The 26,295-nt window shown below is 41.7% G+C and overlaps 1 protein-coding gene and 1 pseudogene across 1 annotated transcript; one reads left to right on the top strand and one right to left on the bottom strand.

The window, feature by feature from the left end:
• Positions 1-10,885: 10,885 nt before the first annotated feature.
• LOC139392164 (adaptin ear-binding coat-associated protein 1-like) lies at positions 10,886-16,098 on the bottom strand. Its single transcript, XM_071139936.1, has 8 exons — positions 15,932-16,098; positions 14,972-15,072; positions 14,711-14,815; positions 14,392-14,473; positions 14,037-14,145; positions 13,715-13,862; positions 13,395-13,491; positions 10,886-11,483 (listed from the first exon to the last, which is right to left on the bottom strand). The coding sequence occupies exons 1-8, from the start codon at positions 16,024-16,026 to the stop codon at positions 11,429-11,431; spliced, it is 792 nt and encodes a 263-aa protein (XP_070996037.1). The 5' UTR covers positions 16,027-16,098; the 3' UTR covers positions 10,886-11,428.
• A 1,480-nt stretch (positions 16,099-17,578) lies between these two features.
• LOC139391979 (epsin-1-like) lies at positions 17,579-25,061 on the top strand (annotated as a pseudogene).
• The last annotated feature ends 1,234 nt before the right edge of the window (positions 25,062-26,295 follow it).

The following is a 26,295-nucleotide window of genomic DNA, read 5'->3' as shown; positions in this document are numbered from 1 at the left end:
AAGCAATGGGTGAATTCCTTGAACAGACCACACATGAACACATAGTCCTGTCAGCTCTCTTTCTCATACCATCAATGCACATACACTACCGGTCAAAATGAATCAATGCACATACACTACCGGTCAAAATGAATCAATGCACATACACTACCGGTCAAGATGAATCAATGCACATACACTACCGGTCAAAATGAATCAATGCACATACACTACCGGTCAAAATGAATCAATGCACATACACTACAGGTCAAAATGAATCAATGCACATACACTACCGGTCAAGATGAATCAATGCACATACACTACCGGTCAAAATGAATCAATGCACATACACTACCGGTCAAAATGAATCAATGCACATACACTACCGGTCAAAATGAATCAATGCACATACACTACCGGTCAAAATGAATCAATGCACATACACTACCGGTCAAAATGAATCAATGCACATACACTACCGGTCAAAATGAATCAATGCACATACACTACCGGTCAAAATGAATCAATGCACATACACTACCGGTCAAAATGAATCAATGCACATACACTACCGGTCAAAATGAATCAATGCACATACACTACCGGTCAAAATGAATCAATGCACATACACTACCGGTCAAAATGAATCAATGCACATACACTACCGGTCAAAATGAATCAATGCACATACACTACCGGTCACCTTCACATTCAAGGGTTTTTCTTTTTACTATTTTCTACATTGTATAATAATAGCGAATACATCAAAACTATATGGAATCATGTAGTGACCAAAAAAGTGTAAACAAATAAAACATATATTTTATATTTGAGATATTTCAAATAGCCAGCCTTTGCCTTGATGACAGCTTTGCAAACTCTTAGCATTCTCTCAACCAGCTTCATGAGGTTGGCACCTGGAATGCATTTCAATTAACAGGTGTGCCTTGTTAAAAGTACATTTGTGGACTTTCTTTCCTTCTTAATGCGTTTGAGCCAATCAGTTGTGTTGTGACAAGGTAGAGGGGTATCAAGAAGATAGCCCTATTTGGTAAAAGACCAAGTGCATATTATGGCAAGAACAGCTCAAATAAGCAAAGAGAAACGACAGTCCATCATTACTTTAAGACATGAAGGTCAGTCAATCTGGAAAATGTCAAGAACTTTGAAAGTTTCTTCAAGTGCAGTCGCAAAAAACACCAAGCGCTAAGATGGAACTGGCTCTCATGAGGACCACCACAGGAATGGAAGACCCAGATTTACCTCTGCTGCAGAGGATGAGTTCATTAGAGTTATCAGCCTCAGAAATTGCAGCCCAAATAAATGCTTCATAGAGTTCAAGTAACAAACACATCTAAACATCAACCGTTGAGAGGAGACTGTTTGAATCAGGCTATCATGGTCGAATTGCTGAAAAGAAACCACTACTAAAGGACACCAATAAGAAGAAGAGACTTGCTTGGGCCAAGAAACACAAGCAATGGACATTAGACCGGTGGAAATTTGTCCTTTGGTTTGGAGTCCAAATTGAAGATTTTTGGTTCCAACCGCTGTGTCTTTGTGAGATGCGGTGTGGGTGAACGGATGATCTCTGCATGTGTATTTCCTACCGGAGGTGGTGTTATGGTGTGGGGGTGCTTTGCTGGTGACACTGCATGGCTACCACAGCATTCTGCAACGATACGTCATCACATCTGGTTTGGGCTTAGTGGGACTACCATTTGTTTTTCAACAGGACAATGACCCAACACACCTCCAGTCTGTGTAAGGGCTATTTTACCAAGAAGGAGAGTGATGGAGTGTTACATCAGATGATTGGCCTCCACAATCCCCCGACCTCAACCCAACTGAGATGGTTAAGAATGAGTAGGACCACATAGTCAAGGAAAAGCAGCCAACAAGTGCTCAGCGTATGTGGGAAATCCTTCAAGACTAATGGAAAAGCATTCCAAGTGAAGCTGATTGAGAGAATGCCAAGAGTGTGCAAAGCTGTCATCAAGGCAATGGAAGGCAACTTTAAACAAATCTAAATTTATTTTTAAATTCTTCAATTGGTTACTACATAATTCCCTATGAGTTCTTTCATAGTTTTTGATGTCTTTACTTTATTCTACAATGTAGAAAATAAAGAAAAACCTTGAAGGCAAAAAACACCCTTCGTCGAACATTCTCATTAAATAATAACAAAATACTAAATGTAACTTTCAAACGTTCTTTTTTACCCTCTAAGCTTAATGAAGGTCATTTTTTTTCTAGCATGCATCATCCATTAGACGCACAAAGACACACGACTCCTTTTGAAGGTTTTTATTGCCACTTTCACATGTCATGATGAGTAATGACGACCAAGGCAATAAATCATAAGTACGCATCCAGTGACAGGCAAAGGGTGTGTATTTGAAAAATCTCAAATATAAAATATATTTTGATGGAATACAGTTGTCATCTGCCAGGCTAACAACACCAGGTTACAACTCACTCGGCCAAAACTCGTTAATTACGTCTCGTTAACGGCTGGACAGTTTCATTAGGGTATTACACATGAGAAGGAGAGGGGGCTGGGTTGGAGGGGGCTGAGAAGGATCGCTGCACAGCTCCAATACATTATTACAACCGCGGCGCACTCCTGACATTTCACCTGATATGAGTCACTAATGGTGTGTGCTTGTAAAAGTACGCCAAAGTTTGTGTGTGTGAGAGTGAGTGAGAGTGAGAGTGGGGGGTCAAGAAAGATCGAGAGAGATGCAAGAAAGTGCATTGTAGGTATGTTTATTTTCTCGTGGCCACAACATCAGAACATCACATGCCAACTAAATTCAAACCGATCTGTCTCGTATTTTGGCTTAGAGTTTCATAGATATGTATTAAATGTTGACATACAATTTTACATAAGGTGCCAGTCTCTGATGGGTAAGTTAATATTAGCATCCAGTAGCAGTCAGTGCAGTCAGGCACTCTGCGGTCTGACACCTGAACCCCCGCACTGCCTTTGACCAGACCTGTGTTTGTGAGGCAACTTTAAAAAATGATGGATGTAGGACATGAGAGCATTGGAATCAGAACTAGAATCTCATGTACTTGTATACAAATGTCAAATAGAATTTGAAATAGATAATAAAGTGACATGTCAAAGATGCTATTCAGTCACATCCTCCTGAAAAGGATACTTTTATAATATGAGTTGGATTGAAGTGTTTGAAAGATGTTTCAGATATATTTTCAGAATTAATGAGGCTCTATGGTAACACTGAAAACACTGAAATCAAATACCTAAAGCGAAATACAGCACATTTATCCAAAAATTGTTTTTCGGAATCAACAACCACCAAGTCGATGGAAACATCATCTTAAATTGTGTTTTGAGAGCAACATCCCTTCCTCTTCCACAACTAACCACTGCCACCAACCACTAATTTTAGCATTTTCTAATGTAGGATAATGAATGTCCCCTAGTTAGCATGCTTCAAATATCATGTCCAAATCATCTCTGAAAGGGATTGTGTAGCTCAGATGAAGTTTATTTTGGATGATTTGGGCATGAAATTTAAAGCATACCAATGAGGGACATTTACTTACAGTGCCTTGCGAAAGTATTCGGCCCCCTTGAACTTTGCGACCTTTTGCCACATTTCAGGCTTCAAACATAAAGATATAAAACTGTATTTTTTTGTGAAGAATCAACAACAAGTGGGACACAATCATGAAGTGGAACGATATTTATTGGATATTTCAAACTTTTTTAACAAATCAAAAACTGAAAAATTGGGCGTGCAAAATTATTCAGCCCCTTTACTTTCAGTGCAGCAAACTCTCTCCAGAAGTTCAGCGAGGATCTCTGAATGATCCAATGTTGACCTAAATGACTAATGATGATAAATACAATCCACCTGTGTGTAATCAAGTCTCCGTATAAATGCACCTGCACTGTGATAGTCTCAGAGGTCCGTTAAAAGCGCAGAGAGCATCATGAAGAACAAGGAACACACCAGGCAGGTCCGAGATACTGTTGTGAAGAAGTTTAAAGCCGGATTTGGATACAAAAATATTTCCCAAGCTTTAAACATCCCAAGGAGCACTGTGCAAGCGATAATATTGAAATGGAAGGAGTATCAGACCACTGCAAATCTACCAAGACCTGGCCGTCCCTCTAAACTTTCAGCTCATACAAGGAGAAGACTGATCAGAGATGCAGCCAAGAGGCCCATGATCACTCTGGATGAACTGCAGAGCTCTACAGCTGAGGTGGGAGACTCTGTCCATAGGACAACAATCAGTCGTATATTGCACAAATCTGGCCTTTATGGAAGAGTGGCAAGAAGAAAGCCATTTCTTAAAGATATCCATAAAAAGTGTCGTTTAAAGTTTGCCACAAGCCACCTGGGAGACACACCAAACATGTGGAAGAAGGTGCTCTGGTCAGATGAAACCAAAATTGAACTTTTTTGGCAACAATGCAAAACGTTATGTTTGGCGTAAAAGCAACACAGCTGAACACACCATCCCCACTGTCAAACATGGTGGTGGCAGCATCATGGTTTGGGCCTGCTTTTCTTCAGCAGGGACAGGGAAGTTGGTTAAAATTGATGGGAAGATGGATGGAGCCAAATACAGGACCATTCTGGAAGAAAACCTGATGGAGTCTGCAAAAGACCTGAGACTGGGACGGAGATTTGTCTTCCAACAAGGCAATGATCCAAAACATAAAGCAAAATCTACAATGGAATGGTTCAAAAATAAACATATCCAGGTGTTAGAATGGCCAAGTCAAAGTCCAGACCTGAATCCAATCGAGAATCTGTGGAAAGAACTGAAAACTGCTGTTCACAAATGCTCTCCATCCAACCTCACTGAGCTCCCGCTGTTTTGCAAGGAGGAATGGGAAAAAAATTCAGTCTCTCAATGTGCAAAACTGATAGAGACATACCCCAAGCGACTTACAGCTGTAATCGCAGCAAAAGGTGGCGCTACAAAGTATTAACTTAAGGGGGCTGAATAATTTTGCACGCCCAATTTTTCAGTTTTTGATTTGTTAAAAAAGTTTGAAATATCCAATAAATGTCGTTCCACGTCATGATTGTGTCCCACTTGATGTTGATTCTTCACAAAAAAATACAGTTTTATATCTTTATGTTTGAAGCCTGAAATGTGGCAAAAGGTCGCAAAGTTCAAGGGGGCCGAATACTTTCGCATGGCACTGTGTATGTGTTATTTGTTAGAAAATGCTAATATTAACAGCTGGTGTCAGTGGCTAGTTGAACATAACCAAAGTGTGGATTGCAGTCTTTTCTTCTACATACAGCCAGTAGACTAAGGAAACAAATGTGCTAATTTCCAATTTGGCTAAGTTATCCATTGAATGTGAAAAATGTAAGGATATGTGACACTGAGCTTGGTCCAGACCCTCTTGGTATTTTCACAGTACGTCATCTTCAAAGCATTGACAGACTCATAGCATTGCAAGTCCCGTTCCTCAGAACTATGAGTGTATGTGTATGAGCCCCGTGTTGCCAATTGATCAGTTGAACGATATCCTGGGACGGATGGGGACAGATGGGGGAATAGAGCGAGACAGATGAGGCTCAGTGGAAGTCATTGAGACTGTACCTCCTCTCCTTTTTCCATCTCTCTCATTACTCTCACTATCCATCCATCTCCTTCCTTCGTTTTCACTGTCAGCAATGCTAAAAGCGACCAGCCACGGAGAGATCATGCACTGACCCCCTGTTCCTCACCTCTCCCTCACTCTTCCTTCTCGTCTGTCTAGGTCATGTCACCAGCAACCAGTCATGGAGTCACGCTAACCCCCTCTCACCCCCACCTCTTTCTCTCTCCCCCTCTCTCTCCCCCACTCCTTCTCTTCATTGACTTCCAGCCTCTGCCTGGCTTGTCACAGTCTTATCAATCTGTCTGTCCACTGTGTTCTTCACATGATGTTCCCTGTGCCCATGTCCCCCTGACCCTGTTGTGCCAACTTGGTATTTGTGGCAAATGTGTCAGGTCTATTGAAAGATCCAATGCAGCTATTTTATTTTAATATCTAATAATAAAAAAAATATTTTCTTCTATTTATTCAGGGCAAGCCAACTGAGACCAGTGTCTCATTTACAATGGTGCCTGACAAAATTACATCAACAAAATGATTAAGAAACTATCAGACAGCTATAAATACATCAGGTTATTACAACAAGTTATAATAATACATTGAAACAATTGCACGCTTCAGTAAACTCATTTAACAAGAGTTTTAAACTGCTCTATCGGCAGCAGGGAATCCATTTTGTGTAATGAAAGTTCCGGAGGGATCCGCGACAGCTTCCTGCTGTTCGCAGAGAGGTAAGATCTAAAAGATCTCAAAAATAAGCCCATCTTAAATCTTAGCTCATCTGTATACATATTTTAAAAGGTTAGATCTTATCAATCCAAACGCCCAGATATTTATAGACGGGACCCCGCTCGATAAGAGAACCAAGCATCCAATGAGTGAATGTGTAGCCCATGTGAGATATTTCCCTGTGAATTAGGGAACAACGTATATTTAGTTTTGCCTGCATTAAGTAAAAGTTTTAAATCAACACGTTTTAAATCACCATCCGAAAGCACACATTGTGTCCTGTCTGTCAAATAGTTCTTAAACCATTTGCAAGACTCCTTATCTAGGCCCATTTCAGCCGTTTTTTGAATGAGTAGGGAATGGTCAACTGTGTCGAAGGCCTTGGAACGGCCTCTACATAAGGCAGCACAACGATTTTTATGATCTAGGCAATTTAACCCATCAGCTGAAACAAGCATAGTGGCTGAAACAGTGCTATGTCCAGGTCTTAAACCAGACTAGTGGAAATGTAGAATAGATTGAGAAGTTGAAAAAGTTCTTAGCTGGGAGTTGATCCAAATCTTTCCAAATCTTAGGGATAACACCAGTAGCAATTTGTCAAGTAAAAAAACACAGGTCAGAGGTTCAACGACGAGCGGGGCAGAGAGCTGTAGTGAGAAGAGGTCAAGTGAATCATCTCCTGCATAAACATTACATCATAGAAATCAAATGGTTGAAATGAAAATAAAGTATGTGGGGGCGGCAGGTAGCCTAGTGGTTAAGAGTTTTGGCCCAGTAACCGAAAGGTTGCTAGGTTGAATCCCCGAGCTGACGAGGTACACATCTGTTGTTCTGCCCCTGAACAAGGTAGTTAACCCACTGTTCCAAGGCTGTCATTGTAAATAAGAATTTGTTCTTAACTGACTTGCCTAGATAAGTAAAATAAAAAGAAATGTGTGTCTGCCTCATTCTCTACAATCTGATGTGACTAAAGGACTCCCTCTAGTGGAATGAGATACATTGGCATAGATTATCCTTTCAAACAGATGGCTAGCTGACGCAAAATGGTTATTAAAAGCACTACAAATTTCCATTTTGTCTAGTATGGGACCAGAGGCTTTCAAAACCTGCTGGGCATTACGACGGGGTGGTTTTGTTTGAAGGATTTGACCACTTTTCAGAAGTTGGCTTGATTACCACCACTCTCCGACACACAATTCGACACACAATTGATTTTGCTTTTCTTTGAGATAGATGTCCATTTCTCAAATGTCTGAAGGACAAAAACATCTTCTTAGCAAAGAGCATTTTCTCAAGCATTTTGCTAGAACTGTCTAGGGGTGGTTTGAGTGGGGAACTGAAAATGAGCTGTTATTGGCTTTGAGGTTTGGAACTCTATTTCTTATTGGCTTAGTAACTAATTTACCGCATGGTGATGTCACCTTAGAAGGCCAACACTCCCTCCTAATAAAACAGTGTGGAAATATATGTACATAAAACCCCCAAAACTCCCTTTGACTGCACTGGGCCTTTAACTTCTCAGCCTTTCGTGCTTTAGATAATGTAAGGTAGTTCAATGTGGGAATCGGCGTGGGCCTGTGTTAACCTTCATGTCCCGTGTACAGTATATAGGTGTGAGTAGATATTTTGAGGCTGGGGTGGCAGGTTAAAAGCACAGTGGTGTAAGTACTTAACTAAAAATACTTTAAAGTACTACTTATGGAGGTTTTTTTGTATTTGTACTTTACTATTTTACTTTTACTTTCACTTCACTACATTCCTAAAGAAAATAATGTGCTTTTTACTCCATACATTTTCCCTGACACCCAAAAATACTTGTTACATTTTGAATGATTAGCAGGACAGGAAAATGGTCCAATTCACACACTTATCAAGAGAACATCCCAGGCCATCCCTACTACCTGATCTGGCGGACTGCCTAAACACAAATGCTTTGTTTGTAAATGATGTCTGAGTGTTGGAGTGTGCCCCTGGCTATCCGTAAATAAAATTTAAAAAACAAGAAAATCGTGCCATCTGGTTTGCTTAATATAAGGAATTTGAAAGGATTTATACTTTTACTTATGATAGTTAAGTACATTTGATCAATTACATTTACTTTTGTTACTTAAGTATATTTAAAATCAGATACTTCTACTCAAGTAGTATTTTACTGGGTGACTTTCACTTTTACTTGAGTAATTTTCTGTTAAGGTATCTTTACTTTTACTCAAGTATGATAATTGGGCACTTTTTCCACCACTGTAAAAGCAGAGCATATACAAAGCAATTCAAAGTGGCTCTGTAGTGATCAGCGTTGGGCTGTCCCCCTAGTGGTAAAGGTTGACAGCCACAACAACTATTTGACATACTTTTTCCCCTGTCAGGGGATATAGGGATGTAAATGTAAAACTTGAACAATTAATATCCTCATTTTTGAACACCTTTGACATACAGTAGCAGTCAAAAGCTTGGACACACCTACTCGTTCAAGGGTTTTTATTTATTTGCACTATTTTCTACATTGTAGAACAATAGTGAAGAACTCAAAACTATGAAATAACACATAAGGAATCATGTAGTAACAAAAAAAATGTTAATCAAATCAAAATATATTTTTGATTTTAGATTCTTCAAAGTCGCCACCCTTTGCCTTAATGGCTTTGCACACTCTTGGCATTCTCTCAACCAACTTCACCTGGAATGCTTTTCAACAGTCTTGAAGAGGTTCCCATATATGCTGAGCACTTGTTGGCTGCTTTTCCTTCACTCTGTGGTCCAACTCATCCCAAACCATTTCAATTGGGTTGAAGTCAGGTGATTGTGAAGACCAGGTCCTCTTCCTCTTGGTCAAATAGCACTTACACAGCCTGGAGGTGTGCGGGGTCATTGTCCTGTTGAAAAACAATTGATAGTCCCATTAAGTGCAAATCAGATGGGATGGCATGTCGCTGCAGAATGCTGTGTTAGCCATACTGGTTCAGTGTGCCTTGAATTCTAAATAAATCACTGAGTGTCACCAGCAAAGCACCCCCACTCCTCCTCCTCCATACTTCATGGTGGGAACCACACATACGGAGATCATCCGTTCACCTACTCTGCGTCTCACAAAGACTCCGAGGTTGGAACCAAAAATCTCAAATTTGGACTCATCAGACCCAAGGACAGATATCCACCAGTGTTATGTCCATTGCTCGTGTTTCTTGGCCCAAGCAAGTCTGTTCTTCTTACTGGTGTCCTTTAGTAGGGGTTTCTTTGCAGAAATTCAACCATGAAGGCCTGATTCACACAGTCTCCTCTGAACAGTTGATGTTGAGATGTGTCTGTTACTTGAACTCTGTGAAGCATTTATTTGGGCTGCAATATCTGAGGCTGGTAACTCTAATGAACTTATCCTCTGCAGCAGAGGTAACTCTGGGTCTTCCCTTCCTGTGGTGGTCCTCATGAGAGCCAGTTTCATCATAGCGCTTGATGGTTTTTGCAACTGCACTTGAAGAAACGTTCAAAGTTCTTTACATTTTCCGGATTGACTGACCTTCATGTCTTAAAGTAATGGACTGTCATTTCTCTTTGCTAATTTGATCTGTTTTTGCCATAATATGGACTTGGTCTTTTACCAAATAGGGCTGTCTTCTATATGCCACCCTACCTTGACCCAACACAACTGGCATAATCCCATTAAGAAGGAAAGAAAATCCACAAATTAACCTCAGGCACACATTCTCATGAAATAATAACAAAATACTAAATCTAACTTTCAAACGTTCTTTTTTACCCTCTAAGCTTAATGAAGGTCATTTTTTTTTGCATGCATCATCCATTAGACGCACAAAGACACACGACTCCTTTTGAAGGTTTTTATTGCCACTTTCACATGTCATGATGAGTAATGACGACCAAGGCAATAAATCATAAGTACGCATCCAGTGACAGAGCCATGTGAAACCATGTTCTGGGGAAGGTAAACAAACACTATTGACATGAGGCAACTTCAGTCATTCACTTCCAACAGCATTCATCAATAAACAGCAGCACATCCTCCCCAACAATAGCTGGAGTTGTCATACATTCATCAAATTACACTGTTAGACAATCATCATATTTCACAGCCTGGTTGCCAGATTGGTTTCTGCATTGGCTATTGATAGAGGAATAGACAAACACAGATCTAGCATCCCAGGCTACTTATTTCATAAACAGACAAATTAATCATTGAATAGCACTTGAGCATATTGTTAGTTTTATACTGATTTACTTGTCATTCTTTTCATTACAAGTATGCATTTTAACCCATTTTTCATCCAATGTACACTACATCACAACTACCTACCTACAAATGGACTGTAGAGTGCTCTGTCAAGTCCTCAACAAAGTAAACACAAATACATGCTCTTCTCTCTTCAAAAAGGCCCCGTGTGTGAGGTGGTAACAGTACAATGGTAACAGATACATTCATCAATATGAGCTCTACTCCGTTTCTCCCCGTTCTCCCAAAAAACACCTATAGTTTGTACGCAATCATACAGAATATGGTAGATTCCCTCCAGCCAATGCATACACTAATCCAATGCTTTTAAATCCTTGAGGGGGAGTGAACAAATGCACAGAGGTGAAGAGAGGAGAAAACAGAATTGAGCTACTGTCCTAGCAATTAATTACTACAAATCCTTTTCCCTATTATGATCAGAAGAAAACCATATGGGAAAGGACATCTCCCTATGGGTTGCCATCTATAAATCAAGCATGTCGTGATGATTAGGTAAACATCAACAAGAGGGCACTGTTTCTGGGTAAAAAGCAGTACTGTAATATTGCTCCTATTCCTGTGACAACAAGAAATTGAAGATCCTATCATCATAGCCCTTAGGCGGTATTGAAGACCTACCATAAATCTCATATGCCAAAACATTGAATATGTGCAATAGATTTGCATTATTATCCAAAATATGACTTCATTATTATTTTTTACTTTGGGAGGAGATTATAGCCTACACTCATTCATAGTTTTGATAAAGACATTCTAGAAGTGCATGGTATTCCTTGCCTCTTGGACAGTTTTCTGTTGTATTGTAGTGACAGAGGGAGGCGGTGTGTTCAGCGATGGAATCAAATAAAAAAACATGCCGTGACGTGGACTCAAAACTGGCCCCAATTCAGAGTGTGCTGTTGTCGCGATGTTGGGGGGAGAGAACTGAAGATAAAGATAAAATTTTTACAGGCTGATTGACTCATAGCAATACCGGTGTTACAGAATATCAAGCATGTACAGTACCAGTCACAAGTTTGGACACACCTACTCGTTCAAGGGTTTTTCTTTATTTGTACTATTTTCTACATTGTAGTATAATAGTGAAGACATCAAAATTACAAAACAACACATATGGAATCATATAGTAACCAAAATATGTTCAATCAAAACATATTTTAGATTCTTCAAAGTAGCCACCCTTTGCCTTGATGGCAGCTTTGCACACTTTTGGCATTCTCTCAACCAGCTTCATGAGGTAGTCAACTGGAATGCTTTTCCAACAATCTTGAAGGAGTTCCACATATGCTGAGCACTTGTTGGCTGCTTTTCCTTCCCTCTGTAGTCCAACACATCCCAAACTCTCTTAATTGGGTTGAGGTCGGGTGACTGTGGATGCCAGGTCATCTGATGCGGCGCTCCATCAGTCTCCCTCAAATAGCCCTTACACAGCCTGGAGGTGTGTTGGGTCAATGTCCTGTTGAAAAACAAATGATGGTCCCACTAAGCGCAAACCAGATGGGATGGCGTATCGTTGCAGAATGCTGTGGTAGCCATGCTGGTTAAGTGTGCCTTGAATTCTAAATATTTCACAGACAGTGTCACAAGCAAAGCACACCCACACCATCACACCTCCTCCTCCATGCTTCACTGTGGGAACCACACATGCGGAGGTCATCCGTCCTACTCTGCATCTCACAAAGAAAGGTTGGAACCAAAAATCTCAAATTTGGATACATCAGTCCAAATAACAGATTTTTGTCGGTCTAATGTCCATTGCTCATGTTTCTTGGCCAAAGCAAGTCTCTTCCTCTTATTGGTGTCCTTTAGTAGTGGTTTCTTTGCAGCAATTCAACCATGAAGGTCTGGTTATGTCTCCTCTGAACAGTTGATGTTGAGATATGTCTGTTACTTGAACTCTGTGAAGCATTTACTTGGTCTGCAATCTGAGGTGTAGTTAATTGTCGATTTCTGAGGCTGGTAACTCTAATGAACTCATCTGCAGCAGAGGTAACGGTCCTCCTTTCCTGTCTAGGTCTTCATGAGAGGCAGTTTCATCATGGTGCTTGATGGTTTTTGCAACTGCACTTGAAGAAACGTTCAAAGTTCTTTACATATTCCGGATTGACTGACCTTCATGTCTTAAAGTAATGATGGACTGTCGTTTCTCTTTGATTATTTGAGCTGTTCTTGCCATAATATGGACTTGGTCTTTTACCAAATAGGGCTGTCTTCTGTATACCACCCCTACCTTGTCACAACTGATTGGCTCAAACGCATTAAGGAAAGAAATTCCACAAATTAACAAGGCACACCTGTTAATTGAAATGCAGTCCAGGTGACAACTTCGTGAAGCTGGTTGAGAGAATGCCAGGAGTATGCAAAGCTGTCATCAAGGCAAAGGCTGGCTACTTTGAAGAATCTCAAATATATTTTTGATTTGTTTAACACTTTTTTGTTTACTACATCAAATCAAATGTATTTATATAGCCCTTCGTACATCAGCTGATATCTCAAAGTGCTGTACAGAAACCCAGCCTAAAACCCCAAACAGCAAGCAATGCAGGTGTAGAAGCACGGTGGCTAGGAAAAACTCCCTAGAAAGGCCAAAACCTAGGAAGAAACCTAGAGAGGAACCAGGCTATGTGGGGTGGCCAGTCCATGATGATTCCATGTGTGTTATTTCATAGTTTGTCTTCACTATTATTCTACAATGTAGAAAATAGTAAAAATAAAGAAAAACCCTAGAATGAGTAGGTGTGTCTAAACTTTTGACTGGTAGTGTATATCAGTATGTCATAGCATAACAAAAAAAAGGCTAAAATAAGCTCATCACAGACAGTTGTAACAAGTTACCTTGCAGGAGTGGAGAAGTCTCCCCAAAGAGCAGTGCTGGGATTAGATGATTGGACCACAGTGTTGGAGTTACTACTGTCCAGATCTAGCAAACAGCCTAGAGAGAGAAAAAGAGACCCTTTTGTGTGTTCAATGGCAACTGTTCATTTGTGATTGCCAAAGCAACTGACATAAACAATGTTAACATATGTTTCCCATGCCAATAAAGCCCCTTTGAATTGAGAGAGAAAGAATAAACAACCAAAGCTACCAAATTAAAGCTTTATTTAGCTATAGAGAAAAGTTAATCAAGGCTATATTGAGAGTTTTAACTGCTGTACCGATCTCTGGGCCTCCTGTTTGAGGCACTGTGTTGTGATTGGAGAAGGTAGAGGAAGGAGGAGGAGCCATCTTGCCTTTTGGTGGCGGTGGAAGGAGAACAGACCCACCTGCCCCCTGTGAGCGTGGCTTATCTCTTTTTTTGCCTTGCTGGTAGAGAGAAAGGATGATAGGAAAAATATTGAAATTGGAACACTTAAGGAATATTGGGTGTTGGTGAAAAGTTAAAATGGCCAATCCCAAACAAACCCCAGGGTCACAGGCTATAATTTTGTTATACAATTTCTATAAGAATGATCTAGTTTAATTGTTCCAGGTCTTTACCCCAATATTAAGGGTGATGGTTTGTCCTTCTTTAAATCCCAAGTCCAGCTTTGGTCCCGAAGCTGCCCCCTGAGGGTTTTTGCTGATCTCATTCTCTTGTTTCACCCACCTGTGAGACACACACAAAATCAACTTAATGTGCACTGACACTGGAAAAAGCAATGTCACATCAGTTGTTTTGGAAAGTGCAATATCTGGAACAAGCGTACTCAATGACACTTCGTTTTGGCTGGCAGCTTATGCTGCAGACAGACCACAGTAGGTGTGTTTGTTATTAGTGGGAAATGGTGAAGCACCAGTGTTTGAGTTCCATAACAGTCACACGGTCCCTGGAGTGACCCCTTCCATCACTTACTTAAAGTGGTCCTGCAAAGACACGTTGAAGTCAAAAGAGTCCCCTCTGTCCCCGAATCCAACACCAATGAACGCACTGCGGCCTGAGAGAGTAGGTTGACATAGCTGTATGAGTGCATAGGCATGGATCTGACAGTGTATTGTGAATTGACATTTGAGGAGAGCTGACAAATTTGAATGCGATCCAAGACATGACGTTGACATAGATTGATGAAAGTACTATAACTTGCTAAAGGAAGCTGACATAACACTATATGACCTGTGTAAAAGTCTGACAGCTATGAACGCACAGGGAGGGGCTTTCACTCATATTTACACACCATTGCCATCCTGTATTCGCAGGACAAAGTAGCGACTGGAGTCGCTTACGGTTTCAACTGCGATGCCGGGATACTCTGTGACAGGGGCTTGGGCGAACAGCTCCCCTGCAGGATGGGAGGAGAAACAACATAATAATATGCCACACAGATAAGCTGTATGAAGTTCTATTTACTGGCTACATCGAACGGGTTCCTGATGAGCAATGCTGGGACAAAGGGGCAGCTGTGTAACACACACACACAGTTTCATGACTCTCTCACCTGAGACCTTGTCTTCCAGTTTGATGTAGGCCACTTTGCCCTTCGCCGTGATCCGCATGCGCCCTGACCAATCGGGCACATCCAGCTTCCAGTCTGCTGCCCTACAGTTAATACCCAGGTCAGAGGTAGCCAACAACAAAGCAAAACAGGAAGTACATCATAAGGTCAGTAAACAGTACCTATTTAAACTGTTCTCAGACAGCTTTTGTAACAAATAGTACTGTGTAATATGGAGATAATTCTGAATTGACCCAATTGTCTTGTTCTTATAAGGCCTGAAGGCTGAAGCAAGACTATTATGAAGATCACAAACCCCAATTAATAGCATATCAGATCATCTACAGTCTTAGAGAAACTCAATTAAAACCATTTAGCCTACAGTTAACTGGGCCACACACATATGGGCCAGATTGAAAACAGTAGTCTGCTGAAACTACTTGTTATCCTCCCTGGCAGCTGGCACTGCTTGTTTCAGTTGTCCTTAATAGACAATGGTTTCATTATTTGAGCAATTCTGTAATAAAATGTTACTGTCACAATAAGACTGTTGTAGAATGATTGCTAGCCTTGGCAAAAGGATATAGGGCTATGTATCACCTATATACCTTCATATAACAATTGCGGTCAATGCATTACACCAATACATTTTCTGGGTAAACTATGGTGATAAACAACACACGCAAATAGACATAGCATGCCATTCACTTTCGATTCATCTGCACTGATAATGCCAGCTTTGCGAGTGTAACATCAATATTGCCAATGGGGCAGAATAATTAATTACTCATAGGCCTACGCAAAACAAATATTAGACACACAACGACAGCGTTAAACATCCTCTGAGCAAACAGACCGATATAGGCGCACACACACAATGCAGCACTCTGACCACAGATAGAACCACCGGCACCGCGCGTTTAGTCCAACACCCCAAAAAATGGGCCAACCCTTTGCATTTACCTGTATCCACGATTTGTAGCCCTCGGTGGTATGCGATAAACATTGATGTCGGGTTTAACGCACAGGATTGACTCATATTCGCCTTCGGCCGCCATTTATGTCAAATAAATTGATGATGTGTGTCGTATTTATCGGTCCTTTCGGGTTTTTGCGAGTGGCCTACACACTCACAAGCCACGAGACGGCGATGACGTGACGGGGATTCAAGAGCGGAGTTTGTGTTCCAGGATGCATTGACCCTGAGCACATCCCCCAATGTTATAAGGCAGCATACCTCTTCCATTAATTAGTGGTGGGAAAAGTACCCAATTGTCATAATTGAGTAAAAGTAGACACCACAAGTAAAAGTCACCCTCTAAGTAAAATATACTTAAGTATCAAAAGTTAAAGTATAAATCATTTCAAATTCCTTATATTAAGTAAACCAGGTGTCAACATGTTCTTGTTTTTAAAATGTATTTACGGATAGCCAGGGAAACACTCCAACATTTAGACATAATTTACAAATGAAGCATGTGTGTTTAGTGAGTCCACCAGATCATAAGCAGTAGTGATGACCAGGGATGTTCTGTTGATAAGTGCATGATTTTGACATTTTTCCTGTCCAGCTAAGCATTCAAAATGTAACAAGTACTTTTTGGTGTCAAGGAAAATGTATGGAGTAAAAAGTACAATATTTTCTTAAGGAATGTAGTGAAGTAAATGTAGTCAAAAATATAAATTGTAAAGTAAAGTACAGATACCCCCAAAAAACGACTTAAGTACTACTTTAAAGTATTTTTTCTTAAGATCTTCACACCACTGCCAATATGCATAGATGTGTAAGCACCCCTAGATGGCATTTGTAACCAATGCAAACTGATGTTTATGTAAACATTTGAGACCCCAAAAATGCCGACCTTATGAGAAACAGGCAAGACTGCTCCCAATAATAATCCATTAATTTGTGGAAAAACAAAGAAACGAACAGAGTCGTTTGTTTCCCTCTCAATAAAGACACTGTTACTACATTGTTTAATTATATTGACTACAATGTAGCCTAACATCATCGTACTTATTAAGTAGGGGGGTGGTCTTTTAGTCAGGTGCGGATTGCAGACGGAAGCGGAAATTGTAGTTTTTTTTGCAGATCTCTGAAAACATCTCGAAGGTTCGTATTCCTTTGAAATAGACGCAGAATCATATAAATAAATGTATGCTCTATGGAAGTATGTATTTTAAAGGTGTCAGTTGTCCATAAAAGTAGACCAAAGCTATATTTCCAAAGCTGTCATCAGACGGCTGTTGACAGCTAACTGGTTCGCTTGCTCTAAAAACAACATTCGACAGCCATGAAGACGCACTGACGGTTTTTAGCTACGCCGGTCGCTGTCCATGGTGCTGAATCGTGATGCATTTCGTAGATGGATGTACATAACGCTACTAGCGTTCGTGACAAGACGAAAATTGCCAAATAACATGCTAAATTGACAATAGCCTACTCAGGTGCATAGCTAATCGGTAACACTGCAGAGCCTGGATTTGACGCCATAGTATTGGCATTGCAGAATGCTCGCTAGCTAGCCACAGAGCGAGCTTAGCTTTTTGCAAACATGAATGGTGTTGATTTGGTCGCAATCAATAGGTCTAGTTTCTAGGCTGCTTTCGGAATTTTCTGTTTGGCATTTACATTATAAAAACACAAACAATTTGTTGCCCAATGGCATGTGAAGTAGCTTCTTCACTAGCCTAGCTATGTCATTGCTTTGCTCCTTTTTAGAATATTTTCCAGATCTGTGTGTGCTGGGACCCGATGTCGTCGTGGAGAGAGAGACTAAAAGAATGAGCATCCAGTGAGACCAGATCGCAAGACAGACTCACGTCTTTGACATCCCCCCCACTATCCGTTTTATTTCAATAGGTATGGAGATGTAGCTATCAGCAGCATGATTTGGGATAAATGCCAAGCAGCTTCTCCTGTGTTGATACCTGCCATTACGTGAGGCGAGACAGAAGCCTCATTCATATATGGACGAAAGCTCTGTCTGCTTCCGTTGAGTATGCGTCCGTGTGTGTGTACATGCTGTTACTAGTCTTTATACTGACTAGGTCCTTGTGGTTTGAGACACCCCATTAGGCGTCATGACGTCCTCTATGCTACGCCGACAATTGAAGAACCTCGTTCAAAACTTCTCTGAGGCTGAGGTCAAGGTAAGGGAGATGATTTACTTTACCCCATCCCCCATCTTGTCTTTGACCCCTCTCCTTTCCCCTCTTTCCTTTTTCCCTCCACTCTCACTTCTCATTCTCTTCTGTCATCACTCACTCCTCCTGTTCTCTCCTTTCTTGCTCTCTGTCCTGCGTTCTCAGATTTTTCTCCTGATTTGTCTCATCTTCCTTGCACTCTCTGCCACGACATGCTTCCCTTCATATTGACTATCCTTCTCTTTCTCCCCTCTTGATGTTGTACCCAGGGTGCGTCAATTTTACCTTGCAAGGGCCGGTGTGGGTTCATTCTTTTGTGACAGCCAATTAGTAGCACACCTAATTCAACTGATCACAGTCTTGGATCAAGGCTTTCATTTAGTAGAATCAACCTAGTACTGCTTGGCTGGAGCAAAAGCCTGCATCCACACTGGCCCTTGCAGAGTAAGATTGGCCACATATGCTGTTCAGTTGACACTGTCAGCATTCTAAAATACCTTTGCAGCTTCCTTCTAATATAAGACACACCCTCTGTAGCAGAGCATGAGTCAGTTCTCCATCTGTTACCCCTGTCTGTAACACCAGTGACTCTATCACCAGTATTTCCCCTACAATTAAATACAGTAGTACAAGTGAACAATAATCTGTATTAACACTGCTGTATGTCTGTCAGGTGAGGGAGGCCACCTCCAACGACCCATGGGGTCCCTCTAGCTCGCAGATGGCTGACATCTCGGACCTCACCTACAATGTGGTGGCCTGCAATGAGATCATGACCATGCTGTGGAAACGCCTCAAAGACGATAAGAACTGGAGGCACATCTACAAGGTGAGGGCAAAGATAAATAATTACGCATGTACAGTACCAGTCAAGAGTTTGGGCACACCTACTCATTCAAGGGTTTTTCCTTATTTTTACTATTTTCTACATTGTAGAATAATAATGAAGACATCACAACTATGAAATAACACATATGGAATCATGTAGTAACCAAAAAAGTATTAAACAATTCCAAATGTATTTTAAATTTGAGATTCTTCAAAGTAGCCACCCTTTGCCTTGATGACAGCTTTGCACACTCTCAGCATTCTCTCTACCAGCTTCATCTGGAATGCTTTTCCAACAGTCTTGAAGGAGTTCCCACATATGCTGAGCACTTGTTGCCTGCTTTTCGTTCACTCTGTTATCCAACTCATCCCAAACCATCTCAACTGGGTTGAGGTTGGGTGATTGTGGAGGCCAGGTCATATGACGCAGCACTCCATCACTCTCCTTCTTGGTCAAATAGCCCTTACACAGCCTGGATGTGTGTTGGGTCATTGGCCTGATAACAAATTATAGTCCCACTAAGCACAAACCAGATGGGATGGCGTATCGCTGAAGAATGCTGTGGTAGCCATGCTGGTTAAGTGTGCCTTGAATTCTAAATAAATCACAGACAGTGTCACCAGCAAAGCACTCCCACACCATCACACCTCCTCCTCCATGCTTCTCGGTGGGAACCACACAAGTGGAGATCATCCGTTCTTGTACTCAGCGTTTCACAGAAACACAGCGGTTGGAACCAAAAATCTCACATTTGGACTCATCAGACCAAAGGACAGATTTCCACCGGTCTAATGTCCATTACTGGTGTTTCTTGGCCCAAGCAAGTCTCTTCTTCCTATTGGTGTCCTTTAGTAGTGGTTTCTTTGCAGCAATTCGACCATGAAGGCCTGATTCATGCAGTCTCCTCTGAACAGTTGATGTTGAGATGTGTCTGTTACTTGAACTCTGTGAAGCATTTATTTGGGCTGCAATCTGAGGTGCAGTTAACTCCAATGAACTTATCTTCTGCAGCAGATAACTCTGGGTCTTCCTTTCCTTCCTTTTTATTTGTGGTTATTCGGGTTGGTTGGTGGTTTTTCAAGTGCTTTGTAAAACTGTAGCCCATATATTTTATCTTTCTGTGAAAAGATGGTCTTTCTATTATTTGGCACTTTCTTCTTTTTTTTCTTTTTTTCTATTGCCACAAATCAGATACAAATAAATGTCCTCCACAGGATGTGTATTGGCATGGGAAATATATACAGTATGTATGGTAATCTTTCTCAGTTTTTACAATCCGCTTGTAATTTCATAAAAACCCTCCCATCTTTGCCACACTATGGTGTCAACTTAACTTTTTATGTATTTATTTTTCTGTTGATGATCGCTCCCATTCAGTGATTAAGTCGCAGAGTGTTTTTAAGGAGCAGGGGACGCTCATCTGGATCCCCTATTTTGTTTTTCTCCCATCCCCCAACTGCAGTCATTGACTCTACTGGAGAACCTATTAAAGACGGGCTCAGACCGCGTTCTGAATACGATGAAGGACAACATCTACATTGTGAAAACGCTAACAGAGTTCCGTTTCCAGGACAAGGATGGGAAAGATCAGGTACTAAAGCTTGCTAAATGCATGTTTGTCCCACCAACTCCTCTGATATGCAGGTTCCATCTCCAATGTGCTCTTTTTGAAGCCTCCCCACTTGAGAAATTCACTGTGAGCTAATTTATTAATGAATAATTATTATTAGCATAACTCCAGCATAATTCCAGTGGAAGTGCTTTGTAGAACAGGAATAGGCTTAAACTGGTCCGGGAGACCAGTCCAAATATTGAGTGAGGCTTGAGGTATCTGACTCGACTAACATCTAACACATTGCTTTTCCATGCATACATGATCATTTGAGCTTCCCCTTACTAATTCTGCACAGTTACATTTAGGGAGCACCATGCTTCAGAAAGAGAGCTGCCTAGCAGTACTAATGATGTCTCCTCATGCTATCCTTTACAGGGGGTGAACGTGAGGGAGAAGGCCAAGGTAGTACTGGTTCTTATGGAGGACGACGAGAAACTAAAGGAAGAGCGAGAGTTTGCACTCAAGACCAGAGACAAGATCTCAAAGAATGCCACTGGTGAGCGTTACAGAGCACACTCAAAATTTGAGAGACTTCAATTGACCATTTCCCTTAAAACATTCTTGGAAAATCCCCACAGGACACACAACTGAATTGACCCCAACCCTGCTTTACCATAATAATGTATCTTGTTATGCTATATCTTATCGTGCTCTTTCTACAGCCTCCTCGGACGACCCCAACGACCCCAAGGACCCCAACTACAAGCCAGTGTATGTCCCAGGAGCCACCGGGCTCCCCTCCCTAGCCAACATCCCGTCTGTGGCTGATCTTGCCGCCAGCTTCGAGGCCAAGAAGCAAGAAAAACTGAGACGAGAGGCCCAGAAAAAAGAGGAGGAACGAAGGGTAAGTATTAAAACTTAATAGTCAGATTTTTCCCTTTATTTGGACTTTCAAAAACACCTTTCAAAGGTAAATGATTGTACACTTCGGACATATTGGATCATCTACCAAATAAATGTGTGCTTGGCATCATGATTGTATAGTCTCTTATGTAATTGCAGTCAAAGATGACCAAGGAAGAGCTTGAATGGGAGGATGCCGCCAAAGCAGGAAAGCCTAAGGTTGCTGATGGCTTTGGCGGGGCAGATGAACCATCAGAGGACGATGCATGGGGCGCAGCAACCAAAGCACCCGCTCCTGATCCTTGGGGGGGTGCGCCCAAAGCTCCATCCGAGGATGCATGGGGTGGAACATCCAAAGCTCCATCCGAGGATGCATGGGGTGGAACATCCAAAGCTCCATCCGAGGATGCATGGGGTGGAACATCCAAAGCTCCATCCGAGGATGCATGGGGTGCACCATCTAATGTTACAACAGAAGAAGCAGATCCTTTTGCGGCGCCAGCCAGTGCCCCAATAGATGGTTCAGATCCTTTTGCGGCGCCAGCCAGTGCCCCAATAGATGGTTCAGATCCTTTTGCGGCTCCAAAAGATGGTTCCGATCCATTTTCGGCACCATCCAATGCACCATCTAAAGTTGAAGCTGATCCATTTGGGGCACCAAAAGATTATCAATTTTCAGCACCATCCAATACACCAAAAGGTGGTTCTGATCCGTTTGGGGCACCAAGAGATGATCAATTTTCGGCACCGTCCAATGCACCATCTAAAGTTGAAGCTGATCCGTTTGGGGCACCAAAAGATGATCCATTTTCAGCACCATCCAATACACCAAAAGGTGGTTCTGATCCGTTTGGGGCACCAAAAGGTGATCCATTTTCAGCACCATCCAATACACCAAAAGTTGATTCTGATCCGTTTGGGGCACCAAAAGAGGATACATTTTCAACACCATCCAATACGCCAAAAGACAGTTCAGATCCCTTTGGGGCACCAAAAGACGGTTCAGATCCTTTTGGGGACCCATTGAATGTCCCAACGAAGGGTGCTGATCCTTTTAGTGCACCATCCAGTCCAAAAACCGATGCTTCAGACAGGTGGGGTGCTCCATCTAATCCACTGTCCGAAAAGAAGGCTGATCCCTGGGGAGACGAGGGGACCACAGCTGCCTCCCCCCCCGCAGATCCATTTGGCGATGGCTCGAAGGCTGATGGTGACGTATGGGGACCAACAGGTAAGCAGTGATGGTTATAATCTTGTGACACCATCATATGTGCTCTTAATTCAGATTTTTGTCTCAATCCTTAGGTCAAATACATTATATAAAATGTGAATACGGTCATTTTAAGATGTAGAGCACAATTTCCATATAACAATTTTTCATTGGAGTTCCCCTTTAAATCCATTTAACCCCACCCCCTTTACACCAGCATCGTCTCCGCCCACCGCCAGTGACCCTTGGGGTGCACCTGCAGCTCCCACCGACACAGCATCCACAGACGACCCCTGGGGAGATGGAGGGGCTTCCACCACCACAGACGCTATGAACTCTGACCCATGGGGAGCTCCAAGTAATGGCACAGGTAATGTACTGTAGTATTGCATGCTTTCTCAAGGCTGTTGCCTCCAAGCTCTGAGGAAGGCGTCTGACACGCCACAGTGTAAGCCTATCTGTATTGTATACTTTCTCAAGGCTGTTGCCTCCAAGCTCTGAGGAAGGCGTCTGACACGCCACAGTGTAAGCCTATCTGTATTGTATGCTTTCTCAAGGCTGTTGCCTCCAAGCTCTGAGGAAGGCGTCTGACACGCCACAGTGTAAGCCTATCTGTATTGTATGCTTTCTCAAGGCTGTTGCCTCCAAGCTCTGAGGAAGGTGTCTGACACGCCACAGTGTAAGCCTATCTGTATTGTATACTTTCTCAAGGCTGTTGCCTCCAAGCTCTGAGGAAGGTGTCTGACACACCACAGTGTAAGCCTATCTGTTTGTCCACCAATAAACCTTAAACACCCTTGCATGCAGACATCTGAGTGCCCCTTTTTCTTTTTCTGGGATAGTCGGCAATTGAAGTGCCCTGGGGTAAGATGTTTTTAAAATGTATTCCTATGTCTCTTTGTTGAGCACCGTATTCCATTTTTCAGTCGAGCTGAGCTGAAGAGCGCCTGTGTACTCTAACAGATCCCAGTAATGTGTTTGTGTGTTAGTGCTCCGTCTGTCTTCCCTCTATGCCTGTGCCTCCGACACTATACTTGACACACCCTTGTCGTCATATATCTTTCATGATACACACTAATATTGTAATATCGTGATGATATTGTAATATTTCGCAGGCCTAATTTTCCTCTCTCTCTCTCTCTACAGACAATGGAGCCACAGCGGATGAAGACAACAAATCGCCAGCTTCCTTCCATGGTGCCGGCGCTTCGCTCGTGGACGTGGGCTCAGTCCTCCCCCCCCCCCCCCCCGCACCAAGTAACAAAGTAAGGACGGGTAAACAAGAGACCAGACCCTGAGAGAGATAGACAGAGAGAACCAGAGGGTGAATATGAGAAGTATATTTATGTTCATTTAAAGCAGTGTTTGTGATTCAGTGTTTTCACTAGGCCTTCCTCCCCCCTATAGTGCATAACTGTTGTGTGGGTCAGCATCGGTAGTAGTCATGCATAGATTTTAGAGATGTAACCTTTTCCCTCCTCTCTCTGTTCTATACTCTCTCTTGGAATGCTCTGTACTGTATATCTGTCCTCCCTCCCTTGCCCCATTTTCTCTTGCTTTTCCTAATTTCCTAGGCGTTTTACAAGGCCCAGGCATGGCTGGCCCTATGGGCAGAGTCACATCCATTGCTGGAGTGTCTCGTACTACAATCTCCCCAAACTCCAGCCTTTTTGGTTCCACCCACATGTCCTACGGTGTTACCCGCCTTTGGGTTCCACGACCCCTTGCTGGGGCCTCCTTTAACCCAGCTATCATCCCATTCCCTGGGAATGCCTCATCCTGGCCTGGCAATTCCTGAAATGGGACCTCAGATGGCATGCCCCTGTTTTGGAGCTGGGATGGTACAACCCAATTGTCTGGGTTGGGTTCCTCAGGCAGGACACTCTGCAGTGGCTCTGCAGTGGAGCTTCCACTCCTCAAATGGGAGGGTGGTCCCATTGCAGTGACACATGATTTTAGACACCAGAATGGGAGAACCTCCCCAACGGAACAACAATCCTATACTTTTTTGAAATGCTACAACCTGTCCAGCTTACCTTCCTCAACCCCAATATCTACAATGGTTAATATAATGTACATGTCCAATGTAAGTGTATGCAATAATATGTAAGAAATGAAACAAGACAAAATATAAGTATCTCAAAATAGTTTTTCCAAGAAAAACATTCAATTTTGGTTGATTCGATGTTCATTTCGGTTCTTTCAAGAGTGGGAAGCTGAGATGGGGCCGTAGGAGTTAGTTCCAATTAGTCCTTCTGTGATTTTGTTCTTGTGCTGTGATTTTTCAATTAGACTGGTTATTATCAATGCTCACCTTCTCTATGCTTGACTCATAAGGCTCTGAGATAGGTGGAGGAAGGGTTAAGAAGACCTGATGAATCCTTACAGTTGTCTACAATGGAACATGTACACAGAAAGAACAGGATGTCAGTAGAGCTGCTATCAGGAGGTGTGTGTGTGTGTGTGTGTGTGTGTGAGAGAGAGTTTTGTGTGAAGATGAGGTGAGATCCTTGAGCAAAAGTAACTTATTTGTGATTTTTTTTAAGTACAATTGTATCTATTTATTAATTTACTTATTAGCCTATTTACTGTATTTATTAATTCAATTATTTCTTTGTTTCTTGAACACTTGGCCTCCGACAGATACTTTCAAAACAAACTAGAGCCATATTCAAATTCATTCATCTCACATTACTGACAGCAAGCATCAAAGTGGTCTTTGTCCTGTGGGTTTCTTTAGTTGACCATTGACTTTGGTTGGAAAAGGTCATATCCAATTGGATAGAACCCATGATCATCCACATTATCAGCCAATAACCAATAGTGGCTTTATTTCGCTTTTGTCATTTTATACACTTAAGTCTACTTATTTACTTGTGTTTGGGAACAAACAGATTGTGTACAAATGAAAGCTGAATTTGTCATATTTTTTTTCCCTGTCCTGCGTATGTTGTTGAAAACTGTATCTCAGTCAGTTGAAAGTATTTTTGTCAAATATTTGTATGACAAGACAACATCCCATGCACACGGTATTGTTATGTTTATCTATTCAGTGAGTTTTCATCGTAAGGCCTATGAATCCTACGGGATGCTTGTCATTCTGTGTTTTGCATTTCCTCTTTGGCCTCAAACAAAACAGTTGAAATACAACAAGACGGTACACAAAATGTCAAGTGAAATGAAAATTGGACTGGAAATCACAAGATTAATTAATCTGAATCGTAGTGCAAAAGGATTAGTATTGTTACGATAATTCATTTTATCGTGGCTACTATTATCATTTAATTCGTATGATATACTTTTTTATTTATGTCAAGGCTGTGGTGTAAACTGTGACAGTACACATTTGAGAAATAAAGTTATTCAATACTTGAGATCTCAGATCTGACTATGGTATGGGCAAATTCTCTCTTTTTTTGTTGGCATTTCTTGTTTTAAGGTGTCTCCATCAATGCCTTTTATCTCTTTTGATTGAGGTGTATGGCCCATGCTCAATCCACATCAGTGATGGTACCTATTACAAATGGCCACATGAGGGCTGGTGAAACATCTGTCACTACAGTCACTCCAGTATAGTTTGCACATACATGCATGTGCGCCACAATTCTAATGCCCAATTTCAATTATTTTCATTCAGTCGCTCACGTCACTCTTTCAGCTCCTCGCCAAAATCGTGATGATTC

The sequence above is a fragment of the Oncorhynchus clarkii genome, chromosome 32 (genome assembly GCF_045791955.1).
Source record: "Oncorhynchus clarkii lewisi isolate Uvic-CL-2024 chromosome 32, UVic_Ocla_1.0, whole genome shotgun sequence".
Taxonomy (NCBI): Eukaryota; Metazoa; Chordata; class Actinopteri; order Salmoniformes; family Salmonidae; genus Oncorhynchus; species Oncorhynchus clarkii.
This window is presented reverse-complemented; position numbering and strand designations above follow the sequence as displayed.

Excerpts from the sequence above, each read along its gene's own strand:
- LOC139392164 (XM_071139936.1), bottom strand. The coding sequence starts at position 16,026 with ATGGCGGCCGAAGGCGAATATGAGTCAATCCTGTGCGTTAAACCCGAC. Across the intron at positions 14,816-14,971 it reads ACTGGAAGACAAGGTCTCAG|GGGAGCTGTTCGCCCAAGCC; the intron begins GTGAGAGAGTCA and ends CCCATCCTGCAG. Across the intron at positions 11,484-13,394 it reads GACTTCTCCACTCCTGCAAG|TTCTCTCCCCCCAACATCGC; the intron begins GTAACTTGTTAC and ends CTTTATCTTCAG.